General features: G+C 35.4%; 3 protein-coding genes across 6 annotated transcripts; 1 reads left to right on the top strand and 2 right to left on the bottom strand.

The window, feature by feature from the left end:
• Window positions 1-74: 74 nt before the first annotated feature.
• Window positions 75-6,891, top strand: LOC126753828 (WD repeat-containing protein on Y chromosome). The gene is made up of 10 exons (XM_050465538.1): window positions 75-669; window positions 817-1,145; window positions 1,207-1,401; window positions 1,467-2,179; window positions 2,302-2,539; window positions 2,602-2,869; window positions 2,942-3,140; window positions 4,362-4,562; window positions 4,684-4,855; window positions 6,388-6,891. The coding sequence occupies exons 1-10, from the start codon at window positions 75-77 to the stop codon at window positions 6,742-6,744; spliced, it is 3,267 nt and encodes a 1,088-aa protein (XP_050321495.1). The 3' UTR covers window positions 6,745-6,891.
• Window positions 6,786-11,889, bottom strand: LOC126753827 (rab3 GTPase-activating protein regulatory subunit). Its single transcript, XM_050465537.1, has 9 exons — window positions 11,694-11,889; window positions 11,294-11,600; window positions 10,305-11,230; window positions 9,144-10,008; window positions 8,870-9,086; window positions 8,683-8,810; window positions 7,498-8,623; window positions 7,245-7,442; window positions 6,786-7,174 (listed from the first exon to the last, which is right to left on the bottom strand). The coding sequence occupies exons 1-9, from the start codon at window positions 11,767-11,769 to the stop codon at window positions 6,998-7,000; spliced, it is 4,020 nt and encodes a 1,339-aa protein (XP_050321494.1). The 5' UTR covers window positions 11,770-11,889; the 3' UTR covers window positions 6,786-6,997.
• A 504-nt stretch (window positions 11,890-12,393) lies between these two features.
• LOC126753855 (epidermal retinol dehydrogenase 2) lies at window positions 12,394-20,310 on the bottom strand. Of its 4 annotated transcripts, none has more exons than XM_050465586.1 (6): window positions 20,161-20,310; window positions 16,891-17,039; window positions 13,573-13,726; window positions 13,317-13,471; window positions 12,885-13,245; window positions 12,394-12,817 (listed from the first exon to the last, which is right to left on the bottom strand). In XM_050465586.1, exons 2-6 carry the CDS (start codon window positions 16,911-16,913, stop codon window positions 12,557-12,559), a joined length of 954 nt encoding a protein of 317 aa, XP_050321543.1. In that variant the 5' UTR covers window positions 16,914-17,039; window positions 20,161-20,310; the 3' UTR covers window positions 12,394-12,556. The 4 variants fall into 4 exon arrangements, with proteins under 4 accessions (XP_050321543.1, XP_050321544.1, XP_050321546.1 ...); XM_050465587.1 differs by having other exon boundaries at window positions 20,012-20,310; XM_050465589.1 differs by lacking the exon at window positions 20,161-20,310 and adding an exon at window positions 17,137-17,275.
• Window positions 20,311-21,031: the final 721 nt, after the last annotated feature.

Here is a 21,031-nt window from a genome sequence, read left to right on the forward strand (position 1 = left end):
GCTGCGTAGACAATATTTTATCGGAACACAAACAAAACAAAAGAAAAAAATTAGGAGAAAAATATATTTTCATAATGTCTAGCAGAAATGACTCTCTCGTCGACGAAGAAATCGACTACCAAACAGTTTCAACCGGTCATTCCATTAGTATTGAACGTCCAGAGCGTCTACATGAATGGCTTAAAGCGGAGGATATCGAATATATAAGGCACAAATTCCTCTCTCATCCATTACAAAAGCTTAACCTAAAAGAATTGCGAGAAGTTTTTGACAATCTCAATATAAAATTCACTGACATCGAATATAACCGTCTATTCCTGAAAATCAATCAGAATCGTGACTTTCTGTGCGATTGGAATGAACTCATTTCATATTTGATATTTGGCTTTCAAGAAGACGACCCCAGCACCCAAAAAGAAGCACTCATTTTACCAATATCGACAGCACCAATAGTTAAAAAGTCAGAGCATCGTTCACCAATTTGTTCCATAAGTTTATTGCGCGTGCAATCCGATGATGTTGATGAGGAAGATATTGGAAAACAACTGAATGGAGCGCTGGAAGATTCCCCCGAGGCGTGTGGCATGTGGATAACAGCCAGCCGTGAGGGACAAGTACGTTTTTGGTCCAATTTGCTTGAACCGCTACGTACAGGCGTCTCCCATAGTAGTAAGTTTGCTAAAGCGTTTACGTAAAGTAAGAACGTTTACCGAAAAAAACGATAGCTCCTTAAGAAAACATATGAATGCAGAAGAGTAATCTTTACTACTTTGTTATTCAATATTTAAATCTTCATTCCATTTTAAAATTTTCAAGTCAATCTCAAAATGCCTACATGGATACTCCAAGTACAAGCGCTCTCCGACGTCAGTATCGTTTGTACCTCTTCCACTGAACGTGAACTACGTTTTCACGAAACAGTAGCCTCTACCTTTACTTTGCGCATTGTGATTCGGAGTTTACCGTTTGCTGTCTGCTGCATGTCCTACAGTTTTCATCCGAAAGGGAAGACCAATTCGCGACTGGTGCTCGGAGATTTCGGTGGAAATGTAAGAATTCTGGAATTCACATCATTTCTACGTGGACCATTTCAAAGTAAGCCCGGCGCCGCACTCATTGAGCTCTTCTGGTCCGACGTTCTTAAAGTGAGTTCCGTTTTCCGAGCGTATACATATATAAATTTATGTCCCTTGTTTCGACAAATAGGGTAAACTACCTTTAATGAGCGTACGTGAATATCCAAATATCCACAGTGAGCTTATACAGCATCTCTACTTTTCGATTCGTATGAATTCACTGCTCGTGGCCGCCGAATATCGCAATGCGAAGAAGTATCGTGCACGCTGTCCGGGTTTAATTATAGCTTCCGGCGAAGATAAAACCTACTTCCGCATACCAATGGTTAGTATATGCCTTCTTTTAACATTAGGTATATAACGCTGTGCTAACGTACCGTAATCATTTAGGGCGTTTCGACATTTTTTGTCGCTGAAAAAAATAACATCGTTGTCACTGGTGGACCTGATACCTTTGTGCGTGTCTGGGATGTGTACATTTCAAGTAAGCCATCTGGTATCCTGACCGGTCATAATGGCGGTATTGTTTATATCTTCGTGCAACCCGAGGAGAAAAAAATCTATAGCGTCGATTATCATAAAATTATAAAAATCTGGCACATGACCGAGTACACATTGCTGCAGACCTTTGGCGATTTAGTACGCATTTTGGCTTCTGAAACCGATTTGAGTTATTTGTATCATCCGTTGTCACGTGACCTGCTCGTTGGTGGTCGTAAGTTGATCAGTATAAAATGTTGCGCACGCATTCGTGTTGATCTTACCGATGGTAATACTCATGCCGCACCCGTCTCCGTAGTCCTGTATAATGGACTATTTCGCAATGTGGTCACTTGTGGCTTGGATAGTTATATAATAGTCTGGGATCCATGGACCGGACGTCGTAAAATTATTATGAAGAGTTGTCACACGAAAATGGAGTATGGCGAAACAATTGACATTGAAATTACGGCAGCATGTTTTGATCCCTTGGAGCAATTTCTGCTGACCGGGGCTCGTGATGGTTCCTTGAAAATATGGAATTACAATAACGCTGTCTGCATGCGTAATATGAGCATAAAACCAGAGCACGAAGTCACGGCCGTAATTTGGGTCGTTGAGAGGTGAGTCAAATAAGAAGCTAACTCTTAAAGCAAATCTTTAAACACTAGAGGTGGAGAAGACAAGACAAACCACCACCACTTCCATATGATCTTCGTTCAAATTATATCAATATATTCAATAGGATATTAGCAGTTGGATGGGATCAACAAGTTACGGAATTTAATGATGTTGAAGGACGAGAATACGGTGACCCAAAGAAATGGACAAAATTCCATAATGACGATATCACTTGTGCTGATGTAAAGTTAGGTGAGGGTGTCGTAACCGCCACTTACTCCGGCGAATTAATATTTTGGAAGCTTGAAACCGGTCAACCATATCGTAGATATAGCGTAGCAGATCCTTCGCGATTCATCGAGGTACAACGTAACGCTATCTCATTTTTTTAAATAATATAATTTTTTCGCAAATCTATGATTAGCTGAAACACAGAGATTCTGAGGCTGATGGATCCGGTAGGCGTGTCTCACAACATCTGAGCATTTCGCGTTATGTGCGCAAATCAATATCGGAAAACATACTAAAGATCGAAACGCAACTGAACAAGAGACCCACTTCATTTGATCGCACCTTTTCCGATGCTGATATTCGTGATGATTTGGCATATGCAGTGTCGTTGCGTTCTACCAGACCCGTTTCCGTGCAGGCTGTACTCTTTCTACAGACGCGTCCAATGACAAAGGAGCATGGTGCGTTTATAGAGCGTAGAAAAATCTTTAATGGTCGTATGTGTATGTTTGTGTGTGCTTTTAAATGTTTAGGTAGCATTTTCGTCGCCCTCGACACGGGCGTAATTCAGGTGTATTCGCATCATCAGCGCGGCGGTTACCTCAAAGAGTTCAATTCAAGTCATCGCACTGGCGACTGTGTTCTAACAATGGCAACAGATCGGAAGAATCGTTATCTATTTACGGGCACGGCGTTTGGTTATATTAAGATTTGGCATGTTCTCAACTATTGGTAAGCGAAGTGTCTCTTTCATTTATGCATGTCATGTCATAAACCACGTCATAGAAAGATCCATAGGTTACAGCTGCCACGACAACGAAATATTCATGTTTCCTTATTTTTATAGTAGGTCTGTCTTTTAATTTTGATTCATAGAGGAACTTCCTTTAATGAATATGCTTATTGGCTTCATCGAAGTCTGAAATGTTTTAAGTGCCTTTCAGCAGCACAAGGACCACCTGTCCAACCAATTTGATGATAAGAGACAAAATTCTCTAAAATTTTGAAGGTGCCTGCACCACCTGGTGGTGGTAAAGGAAAGTGCGCACCGCCCTCTAGAAAGAAGCCTTCTATGTGCGGAAGCACCATGTAGACAGGACTTCCAGTTAGTGGAAATGACAGCACAGAATTTCCAATTAGTGGAAAAGCCGCGAAGAATGAACTTCGTAAATTTGTACAAAAAACCTTAGGAGATTACAGCCACAATCAAGAGGAAATCTAGAAACTTGATTGATATGGATTGAAACTACGAAATATATTAATAGAGTAACTAGATGTGAGATGCTTATAATAATTTAGAGATATTTACATACATACATATGTACATACATACATTGCACTTAAGGAAAAAATCGATTTATGAAAATATTTTATGAATTGCCGCAAACAAGAAATAACTACTTAAGCAAACTTTCGTGGGAGTCAATAGGACAAGCAATCTTAGAGCAAAATGTGAGCCACAAAATGTGTGTACATACAAATGTATGCATAAATAGGAACATTTATAGAAGTAAATTGCATATCATTTGGTAAACTTTGGCTTGCGTGTTCCATTTAACAAGAAGTTAGTTCGCTGCACTGAAGGAATTTAGTAAATGGCGAACGGGCGTACCAGTAAATAAATGTAATATTCAATTTTTTTCCTTGAAACAAACATATGTGCCTGTGTGCGTGCTTATAACAGAGATGGGCATATGAATGCAAACTTGCAGCCATATTCCTACAACAATCATGTCAAAATGTAAGACACATGTAAACAACTGTTGACGTTTTAACGACTTTTGTGGTTTATGATTTGGTTATTATAAGTATGCATAACTGAACTTTGACTTGTCGCATGTGGCATGCCATATAAATTGCCATTACCTGTTGCATCACCCACATACCAAATAAGAAACTTATTATTCTTACTGAGCAATTTTCTGTTTACATTGCATGACTTGGCTTTACCAGCATACCGGAGCGCGAGAAGCAGCACGTTTGTATGCCACTACTTCGCTTACAATTCATATTTTTGCGCAAGGAACGCTTTTTGACACGCTCAAAGCGCATAGTTAGAAACCAGCCGGAGCCAATGCTGTTGAGCTCATATAAAGCGCATATAAAAGCGGTCAATTCGATAGTCTATATAAATACGCCAAAAATATTATTAACGTAAGTGTTGTTCCCTCGAATTTTAATTTTAATATTTTTTTTTGTTTTTATTTTTATTTTTTTTATAATATTATACTGATTTCTCTATTTCCTACAATATTTCATTTAACTTCCTAACCAGCGGCAGTCACGACTGCTCTTGTCGCCTTTGGTCTCTAGGCGGTCGCTATCTGGGTACTTTGGGTACACCTCTACCTTGGCTTAAGTTATCGCCTTTTGAATCTGTGGAGGAGGATCAACGATATCGTATGCCGCCAGATATCAAGAAGGTGGCAAGTTCCACAACGATGAAGGTAATAATTTTAAATAAAAAATATTTGCAACGTTTGCTTTTCGAAAAGAATAAGAAAACAATTTAAAAGCCATAGTGTACCGAAAACTTTATGCCAGAGTCTGATTATCTAAACAAAAATATCTAAAAAAGCTCTCTGCATCAGTTATTTAAACTTTAAGGGTGTTAAAATTTTACTCAACAAACTAAGACTTTTATTGCAAAACTTGCAAATTAAATTAAATTTACAAGATACCCAATATTAGATTCGGAGACTATCAGTATAGAAAAATTACGTAAGTTTAAAAATAAGAATTTTCGTTTGCTCTCGCGTAAAGTGTGGCATTTTCAATACCCAATTTTTGTATTTTTATCTTCTTTAAACGTGTCAGAATTATAAATTTCTTATCTTTTTTAAACATTTCAGAATTATAAGTTTCTAAAATATTATGTATAAATAATATTTAACCTAATAAATTAATAACAATAATAACTTACCAATTTAAAATTAATTTGTTTTCAGCTAGTTGCCAAACTTTTATTGTTCTTTGTTGAATTTATATCAGCATTTGCGTGGTTGAGACATTAATAATCGCGTATGAATACTTAAATACACTTTGTTGAAACACTCAATTAAAAAATAATCTCATATTCACAAATGGCAGCCTATTTGACAGCTGCATGCATGCATACACATACACATGTATGCTTACGGCTTATTACAATTGGATTGACTTGGATTTACTTGCACACAATTTTTCATTTACACTTCTTATAAATATATATACATATGTACATTAAACACATTCTTAATGATTTCTTAACGCAAATTGACTTTCAATTACACTAAACACTTCGCTTTTATGATTATATTTGGCGATACATTTTGCACAAACACATTTTCACCGCACACAGCAGCCACGAGATATTTACCATCGCACTTATTCAAATAGGCTTTTCTTCCTTATGCACTTTCTTCTGCAATAATGTTTAAACATTTAGCAAGCGATTAGTACACATTTTATTTACATTCGCTAGACAAATTACACATTTTGCGAACAATTTGTAAGAATTAATTTCCACGCACGTTTTCGGACAATTATGCACAAATACTGGCGCGTTGTTTGACATTCGTTAGATCCCGTTAGCTGTACGGAAACGCAAGTAAACAACTACAGGGTGGTGTTTATTATTGCTGCCAACAAAATAAAGTTAAGCAATGAATTAGAGACAAATTTGAAATTTAGAGAGGGGGAAACGGAAAATAAAATGCTGTCTATATGTATGCCATGCAAAAATAAATCAAAACAGTTTTAAGGCCTTCGTACAAACGTTAAGAAATTTGTATACAATCAGAATTTAAGTGGCATGTGAGCGGCTCACCGCAGAGTAAAATTAATTATTAATTTAAACAATATATACGTAAGCTACGTTAATAATAATAACGTCCGAAGTGCAAACAAGCATTATTTGGTGCAATCCATAATTTCATAACCATTATATTCACTTAATAACTCACGATTTGACTTTAATTAAAATCTTTATCGCCCATAGGTAATCTCTGGCGTACAAGAGGAAAAACGACCGGTACGTTACGATCCAAAAGGTGCGGAAGATGAGGAAGCTGTCGAAGCAGAGGCCACTGCGCGTATGTACGGTAAGCCACTGAGGGAACCAATACTTGGCAAATATTTCGCTTTGCCCGGCAAAAGTGCTACAGAGCAACGCATCGATTTGGATACATCGCTTTCGTATATACCGGTATTTTCACATTTGCGCATACACGAAGCAGATGATATTGAGCGCCCACCCACACCGCCGGCCATACGTCGCATAAACAATGAAGACTATATGGAGTTCTACGATCCAAACAAGAAGGAGCGACCAGGACAAAAGAAACGAGACTCATGAATAATGAAAATATGCAGATAATGCGCATCACATAAGAAATGTTTTTCTAAGAAATTTTATAAAATTTTTAACGACTTTAATTGCGTACGATCTATTTTTATTATTTTATAAAATAAAAATAAAATATATATTTAACTAATTACATGACACATAATCGTATATAACTTAAAACCTACAAACCTAAAACCTTACAGAACAAAATAATTGTGCATAATTCATATACATAACTCGATAGACTTATATTATTACGTAACTAATCTTGCAATATAGAACAGGCATCAAACATTTGACCGGCAATATGCACATATTTAGTTGGTTCTCGCTGTGAGAGTAAATCGAAGCAATGCGTCACCAGTTTCGACAAGTCAATTATATTAATTTCGCTGGCTTCGGAGGCAGATATTTGTACGGTGCCGCTGGGTGTTTCACGCTATTAATATTTGAGGGAAATTTGATATATATGTATATGTATGAAGATAAATAAATATGATTGTACATACTAGTCTATCGAGGTAGTGCAGCAGCTGTTGACCCACCGAAGCTATTTTCAAGTAAGCATCACGTGATCTGTTTGCTACCAAATTCAAGCGTTTACCAGCGACTTCAAGCAGCAAGCGCGGAACATGTTCATCATCGCGTAACTGTTTCAAAAGCACTTCACCTTGCGCATCGTAAGAATGCGCGTACATTTCCACCGCCTAAAATAAATGAAACATGTTTTATTGTTGTTTTCCTTTTTTTTTATTTACTTACCTGCTGACGTATAAGTGCTGTCTTCTTCAATTTCCAACGTTCAGCCAAGCCCATAATCTTCGCCATGAACTCCATGTGCTCTTGTGTGTACAGCTGTTCCAGGTCTTCGCGTATCAAATCCATTGAGGCACTTATAGCCTTGCATAGAAAATGCTCACGTTGTTGTTGCAATACCAAATCCGCTTCTGGCAGTTCATAGGGTAATTCCTTGTTAATATCGGTGAAGAACGCTTTATTGGCCATGGCATCGAATACGTTCGTAATGGGTTTAGGCATTTTTAACTGCAACGAGGCAATTAGGTGCAGGACAGCGCAAAGCTCATAATGCAACTGTAGTAATTCCTCAATGGCATTGTGTTGTTGCAGTGCCAGGTACTGTAAGGGCAGCGGACCCTCGGTTAACGATTCCTCGAATTTCAATTCACGACTGTCGTGTTCTAGTGAGCTAATGAAATGTTCCAAAAATTGTAAACATAATTCTAGGAAATTGGGTACCAAAGCCGCTGACATTTCAATGTCCTGTTGGCACATTTTATCTTTTGGCAAGCGACCCGCCTTTTGTATCAGCTTCATCGTCGATTGCAGTGGATACTTCAATGCGGCATTCCAAAGCATACAACAGATGCCATGTTTAAGCGCATAATCTTCCGGCTTGAATTGGCTCAAGCAAGCGAGTGATGCACGCATATACTCCAATAGCGGCAGGTTTTTGCTCCAATGCACCATATAGTGCCACGACATAAGACTGAGTAGCATGCCGGGTTCCAAGCTGAATGGAAAGTGTTCACGTAAGAGCAGTAACTTCGTAAGCACTGGATCAGCGGCAGTATCCTCATTGCTGGCTAAGCATTGATCAACATCACCGCTGTCAGTTGGTGTCGCAGCTACATTGTCTGCTGTCTCTTCTTTATTTGTCGGTGTCGGAGAGCTTTCTTGTGCATTGCCGTCCTCTACTTTCAATTCGGTTGGAACAATTTTCATTGGATGTATACGTGAATTAATTAACCATTTGGCAGTAAGATCAGTGACGATACCTTTACCGCCGTTGACAATGAATTTTAAACTGCAATCTGGCGGTTCATAAGGCAGTTCGGGCATAACGGGTTCGCTGCATTGAATTGGATGCCTGTTGGAAACGCAAGTACTTTAGTTATTTTACAAACAAAATAATATTTGGCTACTTACTCCACTGTGGCGCCTAGTATTGAGATGTCCTCCAATTTTCCTATGAGTAAACCCCATTGTGCTTGATCGTGTGAGATTTGCTCCCACTTCTCTTCCTCTTCTGTCTGTGAACCTTCGTCACAGGAGCCCTAAGGAATGGAAAAAGTGATTACCACTATAGAAAGAGTCTAAATACTATTTGGCGTACCTCTCTGTATCCGCGACGTAGTTTGGCTGCAACTGATTTGCAAACGATTGCCGCTAGTAAACCAAACGATTTTGGGCAATCCAAGAGTATTTCGCGTATATCCTGCCACCATTGGGAAATTTCATTATAAGCATAATCGTTTACACGATCACCAGCAACCTCGCAAATCGCCCGTATCATGGCTGCCAACCGTGACATATCCGCAATAACTTCATCACTGAAAAGAGAAAAGTGTTTTGGAGCATTGGAAGCGTATTATCTAATATAATATTACCAGTTCTGGTAACGAAACGGTTTATCCATCCAAAAGTGTAGCGCTAATATCAGCAAATCTTCGGCGGGTATCTTCGCTTTAACAGTTGCCGCCTTCAGCTCCTCGAAGCAAAGTCCGCATGCGAAGAACTCTTTAAAAAGCTGACCACTGATGTAACCAAAACTATCGATTTTTTCACGCAATAACGTTAGCTTATCATTAGCATCCACTTTGAATATGCTCAAAAAGTCAACAAAGTCGCCATCTTCTTGACACTGCTCCTGGAATGTGACTTTCCCGCTGAGTTGTGCGCCAGCTTTGTTTTCGTTCGGGCTTGATTCGGCATATTTGTCACCAAGCAGCAATATAATTTGATTGATGGTCACCAAATCACAATCGTCCAGCTCTAAGTAATCATCAAATTCAACCTCAGTCGGTCGCTTCATGGTTACATAAAACTCTGCGAGCCGCTGATAGTTGTCTACTATGGTTTTAAAATTCTCATGCTCTGCATTCGATTCACTTTGGTCGTCATCGCTGACTTCTGACAGTAATGTATCGGCGAATGCGCTCATAATTTTATGAAATATTTGCGGTTTTAATTGCTTATTCTTCTTCAACATGTCCAAACATTGCTGGCGTACTTCAATCGTTTGAAAGTCAGCTGATATTTTGACAATTTCCTCGATATTGGCAGTACTATCCAAATTACGCAAGAGATTCTTTAGACGCCGGAACAAATGTATGTCTCGTGAGGTTTTAGAGTTTGTCTCACTTAACGCGAAATGAAAGGGTATCTGCACCTCTTTTACGCTGCCGTCGCTGGGGTCTAGGAACAGACAATAATTCGGTGTAGATGATTTTACCTTTAAACCGGGTGTGACACCTGAAATAAAAGAATATAAAAAAATTATATACATTAATAATTAATAATATAATATAAAATTAAAATAAAAAACAAAATATTTTATAAAAAATATAAGAATATATTAAAGAAATATTAAACAAAATAATATATATATAAATAAAAAAATAAATAAAATAAAAAATAGAATGAAAAGGAAAAATAAAAAAAACATAAAAAAAATTTTAAAAAGAATATAAACATTTTTTATAACAAAACTTATACAAAAATTAAAAATGTCTTAACAATTTAATTTCTTATTTGGGATGTTTACTCACCCATCAGGCCATGCGTATTATATGCCAATTGTCCACTCTTTGTGACAGTGAAAGCTGCCACCTTCGGACCGTTTTGCAATGCCCAAATCTCTAAACAACCTAAACGTGGAGCATAAATAACTAGAAAAAGCGCCTTTCGATGTTGTGTTTTTACACCTTTCAATGAACGTTCCTTAACTGGTACAAAGGCACATTGCGCATCACGATAGCCCTTCCAAACGCGCAACAATACACCACGCCGCAGATCGACTAGCACAACGCGATCCAAGTTGTCGGTTACTGCGGCAAGCTGTCCATTCGGCGCCAGTGCAATTGTGTAGCCATCACGTTTGCCATCATGAAACCGGCAACGCGTACGCATCATCGACTCTTGCGCATGCGTAGCTGACGAGTCTGTCGGCTTCTCTGGCTGGCCAAATAGTTTACCCCAAACACTTCGATACGTTAAGTCTAGAACTCCCTTGGCTACTTCACCCAGCGTTGTGGTCCGATATCCTTCTTCTGCATAGTAAAAACCTATATAAGGTTCAGCACCCACACCCACCACCATCGAATGTTGAACAGGTGATGTATTCACTTTGGCATAACATCCAATACCAACCGCCTGTTCAATGATATGATCATACATAGTAACGTAACGTGAACCTGTGAGTGCGGCATCGTTAACAATTGCACCGTTTTGGCCAGAAAATTTAAATTTTTGAAACTGCAACAAGTCGGCGGCGGGTAGTCCCGAAGTGTCAATTGCTGCGTTGCGTCCATATGTGCGATTGAAATTAAGACGCATATTAACTAAAAGTGGTAGCATATCGGCGCCTTTAATAATACACATACATTCATTGTAGGTTATGTATAAGAAGGAATCGGCTTCGGAATGTCGAGGCGGACTGTACGCTTTAATGCAGAGAACAGGATCATCATGATAACTGCAAAACAATAGAAAATATAAATTTTACTACATATATTTAAATTAAAAGATACGAATATACCATTGGGAAAATATTTTTATGCCAGCGTCAGTATAAAATAACACCATGCCTGAGTTAAGTCCAATTGCAATACAAGTCCACTCGGCGCCTGCGCTAACACCCTTGCCATATATGGGCAGGCACAGTAGCGATGTAATAATTTGATTGGGATCATCGAGCTCACCACACCAACTCAGTACATAAGTACTGACTTGACTTTTATTATCCCATTGGGATGAGAGTAATGCTAATTTTTCACCCTGTCCCAAAGCGATGAGCTCACCCATTGGTGAAATTGCAAAATTTATGGCATTTAACCAATTTTCGTCTGAAAATGTTATTATTATAATTAATTTGTTACACATTTTTGTTTTATATTAATTAAATGTATTTGGGAATTCGATAGAGGCGACGCTCTTACCATGACTCAATCCGAAGTATTCTTGTACTTTGTGGAAATCACGGATTTCGCCAAACGTTTTGACTTCGCATGACATATTCGCAGTTACACGGCATAAACTTTAGGTTCAAAATTAATTTTTGTTTTTAACTAACAAAGAGTTGATAAATATACACAATTTTATTGAACTTTATATCTTTGTATCGTTTTTGTTTTGTTGTCTACTTACAGCTGATCGGATTTGACAACAATGACAGAGTTGCTATGATAGAAAATGCAGGGTGACTTATATACACAGTAAAAAATAGCGAGCAAAATTTTAAATTGTCATAATTACGATATATTTATGAAATATTATTATTTAATAAAAAAATGATATCCGAAACGCAATTTTTCGGTTATAAGTCGTTCTGATAAGTATTTATTAGATTTCCGAAAGGCTTCGATAAGAACAAAAATGGAAGTTTTTCCAAGCCTGTGTAAAACAGCTGATTGTATTTCGGATATCAAAAAGTTCTCCATGTTTATGCAAAAAAATAAAAGAAAAGGTCCTGTAATTTATTTATCAACTAAATGTTTAATCTATTCTCAATTATCTGAAAATATATATATTCATTTATCTTTTAATTATGATTTACATTTCAACGGAACCAATTGAGTAATAAACATATAGTAAAATTATATTACCAAAGTCTCACTAAGTGCAAAAAATACCACGCAGTTTTCCTACTGCTCGTAATTTGTTTATTGTTCATATATAACCGAACATCAATTTTATTACTCTTTATAAAATACATACTTACAAAACAAAACCCACACACTATAATACAAAGCCAATTAGAAAATAAACATTGAAGTTAGCTTAGCTTGAAGGTAAAACAATTTCACAAATCTGATTCAACACCACTATCTATATAATCCTTAAGTAAAAGACCACAACGCAAAGGCAACAAGCGACACCAATTATTGACATGGAGCAGGCTACCAGGTATTGTAGTTTCATTAACATTTGAACGGTGTGCTTCCACAATATGTTTGGCCACCTCCTTGGGATCCAGTAGGCCAAGCATTGAAGGAAACTTCACTTTTGGCCGTTTGCAGAGACCAGTGTTGGTCATATAGGGGTAAACAACTGTCAGTTTTATCTATTAAAAAAATAGATAAGTACTTAAATACTCATTGGATAAAATGCATAGCAATTTTGGAATTTACAAAGTCCTTGTAGGGTCCCTCGCGTATTTCCTCATGCAACGCCTCCATCATGCCACGCACAGCATACTTAGTTGCACAATATGGCACTAAATTTGTTAGCCCTACAACTCCGGCAATCGAGGAAATACATATGATATGACCACGTCCCTGTTGCTTCATTTGCGGCAGGAATGCTTCAAGTGTCCAGAAATGTGATAAGACATTTATATCGAATACGCGTCTTATCTCTTCAGCAGTATGTTGCTCCAGCGGATGTGTCGGCATGATGCCGACATTGTTTACCAACACAGAGACACGACCAACTTCAGCTTCAACTTTGGCGGCTAACTTCAAAACTGCATCACGATCCGCAACATCGCAACTATAACAAGATAATGTTTATTTACACTGAAATTACTTATATATGTACAATTTTATCAGCAGTTTACTTACGTGTAAGCGTAAACAGAATTTTGCATAAGTCTTTTAGCTTTCTTCAAAGTCTCTTCATTGTTCTTCTCATTTATATCGACACAGACAACAACACTACCCCATGCGGTATAATGCAGCGCCAATTCGCGTCCAATACCATGGCCAGCGCCTGTTATCTACAGAGTTTATTTATAATTTAGATATGTTTTTTTTCTTGCTTTTATGGTAATATTTTTTATGAAATCAAACATTTAATAATTTATTGACAAATACTCACTAATATAATCTCACCGCTAATATCCTTCAGCTTTTTGGTCATAAACTTTTCGAAAAGACTATGCAATAACTCTAAAAGTATTTTTACAAATACCACAAAGAATTCACTTATATCCTGCATGATGTCCATTATGCGTTTTGAAGTTTTATTTGTGCTGAAAAAGTGAATAAGTGCAAGCATGCCTTTAAACGCAAGTTTTAATTAAATAAAATTTTAGCTTACTGTATTTTTTATTTATAATATACATATACATACATATATTACAATGATCGAACTGAAAATTTGTTATTTCAATGGTGTTTGCTCTTATATATTTACATACATACATATGTTTACTTGCCCTTGATTTTTCGCATTTTTTTCTTGAACATTAATGTTTCTCATACGCCTAGCTGACCCCGATTGAAATATATTTTATTAGTAATTTAATAATTAAAGAAAATATTATTAAGAATTTGCAACCTGCTCTTGATTTTGATACACTTTCTTGACATTCGTCCAATAAGGTAAACTAGTTCAAATAATAACGAATAAAATTCGTTCGTTTTGAATGAAATGTAAATAAACATGTTGATGTTCGCAATAGTCAGCGACGATCATTTAAAAAATTAAAACTGAACAAATTAAGCTAATTTCAAACTCTGATAAAACAACTGAAAAAACAATATTAAATAAAGCAAAAAACGTCGTTAACGTATGGATTAAGCATTTCTAGTAATTGCCGGTCATTTTTATAGCCTGGGCCGACTAGCTTGCATGTCACGCCATTGTTGGCCGCAATAATGGTACACAAAGCAGCAATCTCTTTTATATACATACATACATACATATGTGTATTTGTTTGCCCACACGCACCTCCTCTCACTACTCAAATCTGGCACTTGTTGCCGGCAAGAAGGCGGCAAATGTGTTATCGAAACGTAAACAAAAGCAACGCCATTATGAATGGTGCACAAGGTAAGGATAGAAGTGTTTTGACAGCAGTGGTAGGCTCACACACAAACAAATATCATATGATTGCGGAGATAATGTGGCAACAACTGCAATTAGTATTTAATGGAAAATATAAAAATTTGCATGACTTAAAAAAAAAACGTTAATTTAATGGTTTAAAAATCAATTAACCTAATAACCACACGCAAATGTGAAGCAATGACTATTTTTTTATGTTTTATTGCATTTCATGCACAAATGCAATGCGAAATTTGTCAATTTAATTAGTGAATTTGTATGCCAAGCCGGCGGAAAATTGCGAATGACGCAATGTAGGCGGTGTTTAGCGTGGAAATCGAAAGTGTGTTAAGTGCTTGGCTAAGTGGAAAGATAATACTCTCAAGTTCAAGCTACGTTTTTGGAACATATTCAATATGAGTACTACTTTGGTTAATGGTAATGCAAAACAAATGTTTGTTTGTTTGTATATATGCTTATACGGATAACCAAAACGTGATAGTAATTTCAATTAAATAAATTGGTAGTAGTAGTTTGTGCATACGAGTATTAACTTAGCATACAAAGCATTTGTTTATGTAGTGGCGTGGTCGTAACCCGGTAAATTTTTATTGCTATTTGCTTGGATCAGAAATGATGTTGTGTTATGGAAATGTACTTTAAGTTTCTGATGTGCAGTTTAGATATTGTAGTGCTAGCAGTTGCATAATATTTCTTAAAATTACTTAAGAAGTAATTTCAAAAGATTGCCATTTCGATCAGAATAAAAAGTATTTGTGGCAATCCCTCAAGACTTCTGATTCATAAAATACGTTATAGCCAGCCGACTTGGCAGGGATCGTCTCGACAAAACTTAAATTTTAAATACGAGGAACAACGAAAGCGGTTTTCTTTACATAATAAACTAAACAAATTGGTGAAGCAGAAAAATAATGTCACAGTACATAAAATTAATGCATTTATGTATTTGTTATTTTTTAATAGCTTTCGCGTGCAAAATAAAAAAACAGAACAGTAATTGAACTAGTATCTTATTTAAAAATAATTTTCAAATTATTGAAAAATCGGATTTAAATATTAAAAATAATTCCAATAATTTTAATTCCGAAAATCGAACCATAAATTTAAAAATTAAAATTAATACTAAATACCACATTAAAAAAATATATTTAATACAAAGAATCTTAGGAATACATGTTCAAACAAGTTTTGAAACTTAATTGAATAAATTTAATAAGAAAGGTTTTGAAATGTTGTAGTTATCTTTGTAAAAGGACGATATATTTTTAATCAAATTACAACATAGTTTAGCATTTTTTGTCTTATTTACATTTAATTACTATTAATTATAGTTTTTTATTAAGAAAAATGTTAATCTTTCCTTTTTATAACTTTTTAGGAAACCTTTTCATTTGAAAAAAAAATATTTATTACTCAAATTTTGAAATTCAAAAATATTTTATCAGTTTTCAATTTCGATCTCGGGTTAAGAAATTAAACTTCCATTTTTCAATTTCGATTTTGTGAATAAAAAATTAAATTTCCTAAATCTAATTCCGGCTTTGTGATTAAAAAATTAAATTTCTAAATTTCCATTTTTTAATTCTGACTTTGTGATTGAAAAATTAAATTTCCAATTTCTAATATTGATTTTTTGATTGAAAGTTCAAATTTCTAATTTTTAATTCCGATTTTAGGATTAAACAATTTAATTTCCAATTTATAACTCCGACTTTGTGATTAAAAAATTAAATTTCCATTTTTTAATTCTGACTTTGTGATTAAAAAATTAAATTTCCATTTTGTGATTAAAAAATTAAATTTCCATTTTTTAATTTGGACTTTGTAATTAAAAAATTAAATTTCCAATTATTATAATAAATTTTATTTTTCAATTTTGATCTCAAATTAAAAGATTAAATTTTCAATTTTTATTTCCGATTTTCAGTTTAAAAAAATTTCAATATCCAATTTCTAATTCCGATTTTGTGATTAAAAAATTAGCTTTTAAATTTCATATTCCGATTTTGGGAATATATGTATAAATTAAATTTCAAAAAAAATTAAAAATTAATCTCTTTATAAAAAAAAAATAGCAATTGTAATTTTATTTTTGCTTATATTATATTTACAATAAGTTTTAATAATATTATTTAAATATGTCATATTTTATTTTACCCAATAAGGTTCAAATACTAAAGAAACCATATAGAATGCTTTTAAAAAATTTGTGTTTACCGTTAATTTTGAATATGTTACTGAAAATATATATACATACATGCAAATACAAAAAATATATTTATTATAATGTTATACATTCAATAGTAATCGATTAAATTGCAAAATACTTTACACATATTTACTTACTGTATGACGTCGCGTTCAATCATGTTGGAACTTTTTTATATTTTATACCATACACAATAATATAAAGGGGCTTGCGTAGGTGCGCAGTCACACGTGATTAACGTTTGTATGGTTTCTTGCGGCTCTGTCCACGTCTAGGCTAACTGAATCTACAAATACGTAAATATGTATAAACATAGATGCACACACGAACATACAAATACACACACACAATAAAAACAGGTAAATATTTACAACAAACACTACCGCTAGCAAAGTTTGTTTATGTTTTTTCGAGCCGGCGAAACGTAGCTTTTAGCCGTCAGCACATTCACTTTCGTTTGCACAAGTTGCCAGACAGAGAACTAATCGAACGAAACTGGTCCGACAGACCGGTTGGCGATTACTGCATGTTGCAATTGCAAAACTGTGTGCGATTATGCTCTAATGCAACGCTAAATGTTGCAAAAATGAAATGCGAATGCTTAGACTGCGGTTTGCGCAAATCACCGCCACCACCTCACTTCTGCATCCGATTTTATGCGTCGCGGTGAGCGGCAAACACGTTGGCTAGACATGCGCAAATCCGTCGAAATTTTTGCGCTGCAACGTAGTCGGCAATAATTTTCCGCTACTCCATTGCACAGTGTCCAGTGGCGCGGCTCTTACTTGCTTTGGTGCTTTGGCAGCGATAACAGCAGAGGAAGGGGTAAGTCAACTGTCGTTGGTGCTAACGCAACAACTGGATATGCCGACACGATAATTGCATGCCTGGATGTGTTGCAAATAATTGCTGTGTGTTATTGCAACTGTTTGCCCATGCGGTATGTTAATTGTTCAATATTTGTTGTGGATTGTTGTGAAAAAAGTTAGAAAAGTGGGTAGCGGCTCAAGAAGCTTATGTGCTTTTAGCTGAAGTTCTATTAACGTGTTTGCGGTGCGAACTAGTTTAGTGTGTGTAAATAAAGTAAAACTGAAATAATTCATAAATGTACCGTTAAAAGGTTTGCTATTGCTTTGGTGAGACACTAGTTAACAGTTAATTTACAACTGTGTTGTTAGAGCCTGTTTCTTGCTAATTTTGGTTGGTAAAACCTAATTTGATAGCAAAAATGTACTAAAACGTGGATTTTTTGTGTTGTAGTCAAGGGATGTAGGGGTCAAATTACCACGATTTACTAAAATGACAAAACTAGCTGTAGGTAATGGACATTTTTTTTAACCCAAATTCGTAATCTGATCATTTATAGATACATTTTATAGAGTCTCCGTTGTTTGCTTCTGGGTGTTGCAAACGTCGTAGAAAATTAATATGCCCTGAAAGATCTAGCAGCATAGTAATTATGCTACTCAACAAAGCTCAAGAAAAAATTTGCGATTGATGCGCTAAGCGGTCTGTGGGGTATACCTCAAGTACCCTGAAGGAAATGTCCGAGATCCTATAAAATATACCTATACATAAGCAGCGATGAGTTGAGTCGCTTTAACCATGTCCGTCTGTCTGTATATACGCAAATAAGTACCTTAGTTTCGGAGATATAGATCTGAAATTTTCCATATGTGCTTTTCTTTATAAAGAAGCTGCTCATTTGTTGGTACCGCTGATATCGGATCAATAAAGCATATAGCTGCCATACAAACTGAACAATAAAAAGCAAGTTCTTGTATGAAAAACTTTTTGATCTGCAAAGATATCTTCACGAAATTTCGCATAGATCATTGCTGAAGGCAATGGTACAATCTCCGAAGAGATTGTTTAGATCGGCTCACTATAGCATACAGCTGCCATACAAACTGAACAATCAAAATTCAGACCTTGTATGGAAAACTTTTATATTTGACAAGATATCTACACGAAATTTAGCAAGAATTATTGTTGTAAGCAACGGCAGAATCTGCGAACAAATTGTTCAGATCGGATCACTATAGCATATAGCTCCCATACAAGTTGGCCGATCAATTAAAGTTCTTGTATAGAAAACCTTTTCATTTGACGAGATATCTTTACAAAATTTGTCATGGATTATTGTCCAAGGCAACCTAAAATCTGTGCACATATTGTTTAAATCGAACCACTATAGCATATAGCTGCCATACGAACTGCTAGATAAAATTTAAGTTGCTGTATGGAAACTCTCTACGGTGCAACCGAAGTTAACATTTTTGTTGTTGTAAATACCCTCAGAAATTGTTTACTGCCTTTAAGAGGTCCAACCGCTATCAGATTTTTTTTAGAATTTGAAAATTCTATTCAGCATACACTGAGTTAGTCCCCACACCATAACAAATTCGAGCATAACAACACCTAAATTTAAATGTCTTTAAGCACTTTCAAACTGTAGATCCACAAAACGGTTAAAACTTGGAATTGCCAGAAACTCTACGAACAAAAAGTCTTTCAAAAAAACCTGAGAGCAGTACTGCTTAATATTTAAGTGAGAGAAAATAATACAATTATCAAAAAAAAAATACTTCATTGCAGCAATAAATAATTAGCAAAATTCCGTAAAAATTATTACTTTCAAAATAATTGCAAATTTAACAGTAAACGTCGTAACTTTCCTAGTTGCTTCGAAAAAAAATTAGAATTAAGTCAGAATAAATATTTTCAAAAACCTAAATTTCCTTTCGTACTGTCAATTATACCGAAAACTGGCTTCAAACGCCATTACCATTACCCTACAATAATCGCAATTGGTGTGTTGACATTATGTGCAACATTAAACTTGTTGCAACAGTGGCACACAGCAGTAGGTTTGCACAGCAACATTGTTTACAGTTTGTGAATAAAAATCTGTATTTCTATACGAGCATTTGCAAGCACATATGTACATATGTGTGTGTGTCTGTGCATGCTTGTGCACGCTGCATGAAAATGCGGAAGTGGAAGTGCCGTTTTGGTGGATTTGTTGCAGCGAATGTGGGCCTTTTACTGGTTTCCCCAATGGGTAACGAAGCCACAGGCAGACAGTCGAGCAGACGCCACAATGCAGGCTTATGTCCGTGTATACATTCATACACATACTTATATTTTTATATAAGTAAATGTAGAAAAGTATAAATATGTAAGTATACGCACTGGAAATTTATTTATATGCTGCAAAAACAAAAAAAAAAATATTTACACTTAAATTACGCTCACAATTTGTATTTGTAGCTAATTCTTCCTCTTGTTTACTACATTTGTGCCGCATTTACAAAAACAAATGCTATAAATCACTGTTGTATTTGTTTTAGTAATTTTTTCCTGTTTTTATTGTGACTTTTAAGTATGCAAAGGCTTGTCCTCACTCAAATTCTGCGCACAGCACACGGTCTTTGTTGGCTTAGAATATTAAATTGTCCGCGTAGCCGTTAGTCTGTTCGTCTACTTTTCTTAACGGTTTAAAGTTGGAAACTGAACTTGCATCGGCCGCCGTTCGATGCAAACTGTTTGGTGCTGCGCTGGTGGCCGCTGGCTTAACTGCGGCCTGAGTGCCGGGCTTTTGGCAAGCATCGCATAATGCAAGCTTTTTGCGCATTTTTGCTCAGTTTCTATACATACAAGTATATTGGCTTACATTTGCGGTGACAACATCAAAAAGCTGCTCTGTGACAATTACAAAGCCGACAAGTGCAGTTGCCCGCCAACCAGATGCGGCCGCTAGTTGGAATGTGTTGAGCGCGCTTTTAATTTCGAAACGGTTTTCATGAATGTACATACATATGTATGTATATTTATTATTTATATGTATGTATTTTATTATTATTATTTTTTATTAATTTATATATTTTTTTATTAATTTTTTTTATTAAAATATATGTTTTGTATTATATAAGAAAAATAAAAAAAAAACTAATTTAAGTCGCCTTTGTATAAATTTTAATTCCAAGCTTATTTTGCAAAAACATTCTTCAAACTAAATATTGGAAATATTAAATTAAATAATAAAATTACATACATAAATACATATGTATGTATGTATGTATATACCACAAGTACAACTACACACATTGCTGCAAGCACATAAAGTTCATATCGACAATCCATTTCGCACTTTTGTTGACTTCTTCAATTGACACTATTTGATCTTTCTTAGAACACGACAAAAAAAAAAAAAAAAAAAAAAACAAACAAAAAACCAAAAATAAAAAAAAGCAACTCTTACTAATATGTACACAT

Source organism: Bactrocera neohumeralis, chromosome 3 (assembly GCF_024586455.1).
Source record: "Bactrocera neohumeralis isolate Rockhampton chromosome 3, APGP_CSIRO_Bneo_wtdbg2-racon-allhic-juicebox.fasta_v2, whole genome shotgun sequence".
Taxonomy (NCBI): Eukaryota; Metazoa; Arthropoda; class Insecta; order Diptera; family Tephritidae; genus Bactrocera; species Bactrocera neohumeralis.

Bases quoted from the DNA above. Each gene is read 5' to 3' on its own strand.
- LOC126753828 (XM_050465538.1), top strand. From the start codon at position 75: ATGTCTAGCAGAAATGACTCTCTCGTCGACGAAGAAATCGACTACCAA. The intron at 1,146-1,206 runs GTGAGTTCCGTT...TTCGACAAATAG, and splicing joins TCTGGTCCGACGTTCTTAAA to GGTAAACTACCTTTAATGAG. The intron at 4,856-6,387 runs GTAATAATTTTA...TATCGCCCATAG, and splicing joins CAAGTTCCACAACGATGAAG to GTAATCTCTGGCGTACAAGA.
- LOC126753827 (XM_050465537.1), bottom strand. From the start codon at position 11,769: ATGTCATGCGAAGTCAAAACGTTTGGCGAAATCCGTGATTTCCACAAA. The intron at 11,601-11,693 runs GTAAGAGCGTCG...TAACATTTTCAG, and splicing joins ATACTTCGGATTGAGTCATG to ACGAAAATTGGTTAAATGCC. The intron at 9,087-9,143 runs GTAATATTATAT...TTCTCTTTTCAG, and splicing joins CCGTTTCGTTACCAGAACTG to TGATGAAGTTATTGCGGATA.
- LOC126753855 (XM_050465586.1), bottom strand. From the start codon at position 16,913: ATGATTGAACGCGACGTCATACA. The intron at 13,727-16,890 runs GTAAGTAAATAT...TCACTTTTTCAG, and splicing joins ATTGAACGCGACGTCATACA to CACAAATAAAACTTCAAAAC. The intron at 12,818-12,884 runs GTAAATTCCAAA...TTTTTTTAATAG, and splicing joins AGGGACCCTACAAGGACTTT to ATAAAACTGACAGTTGTTTA.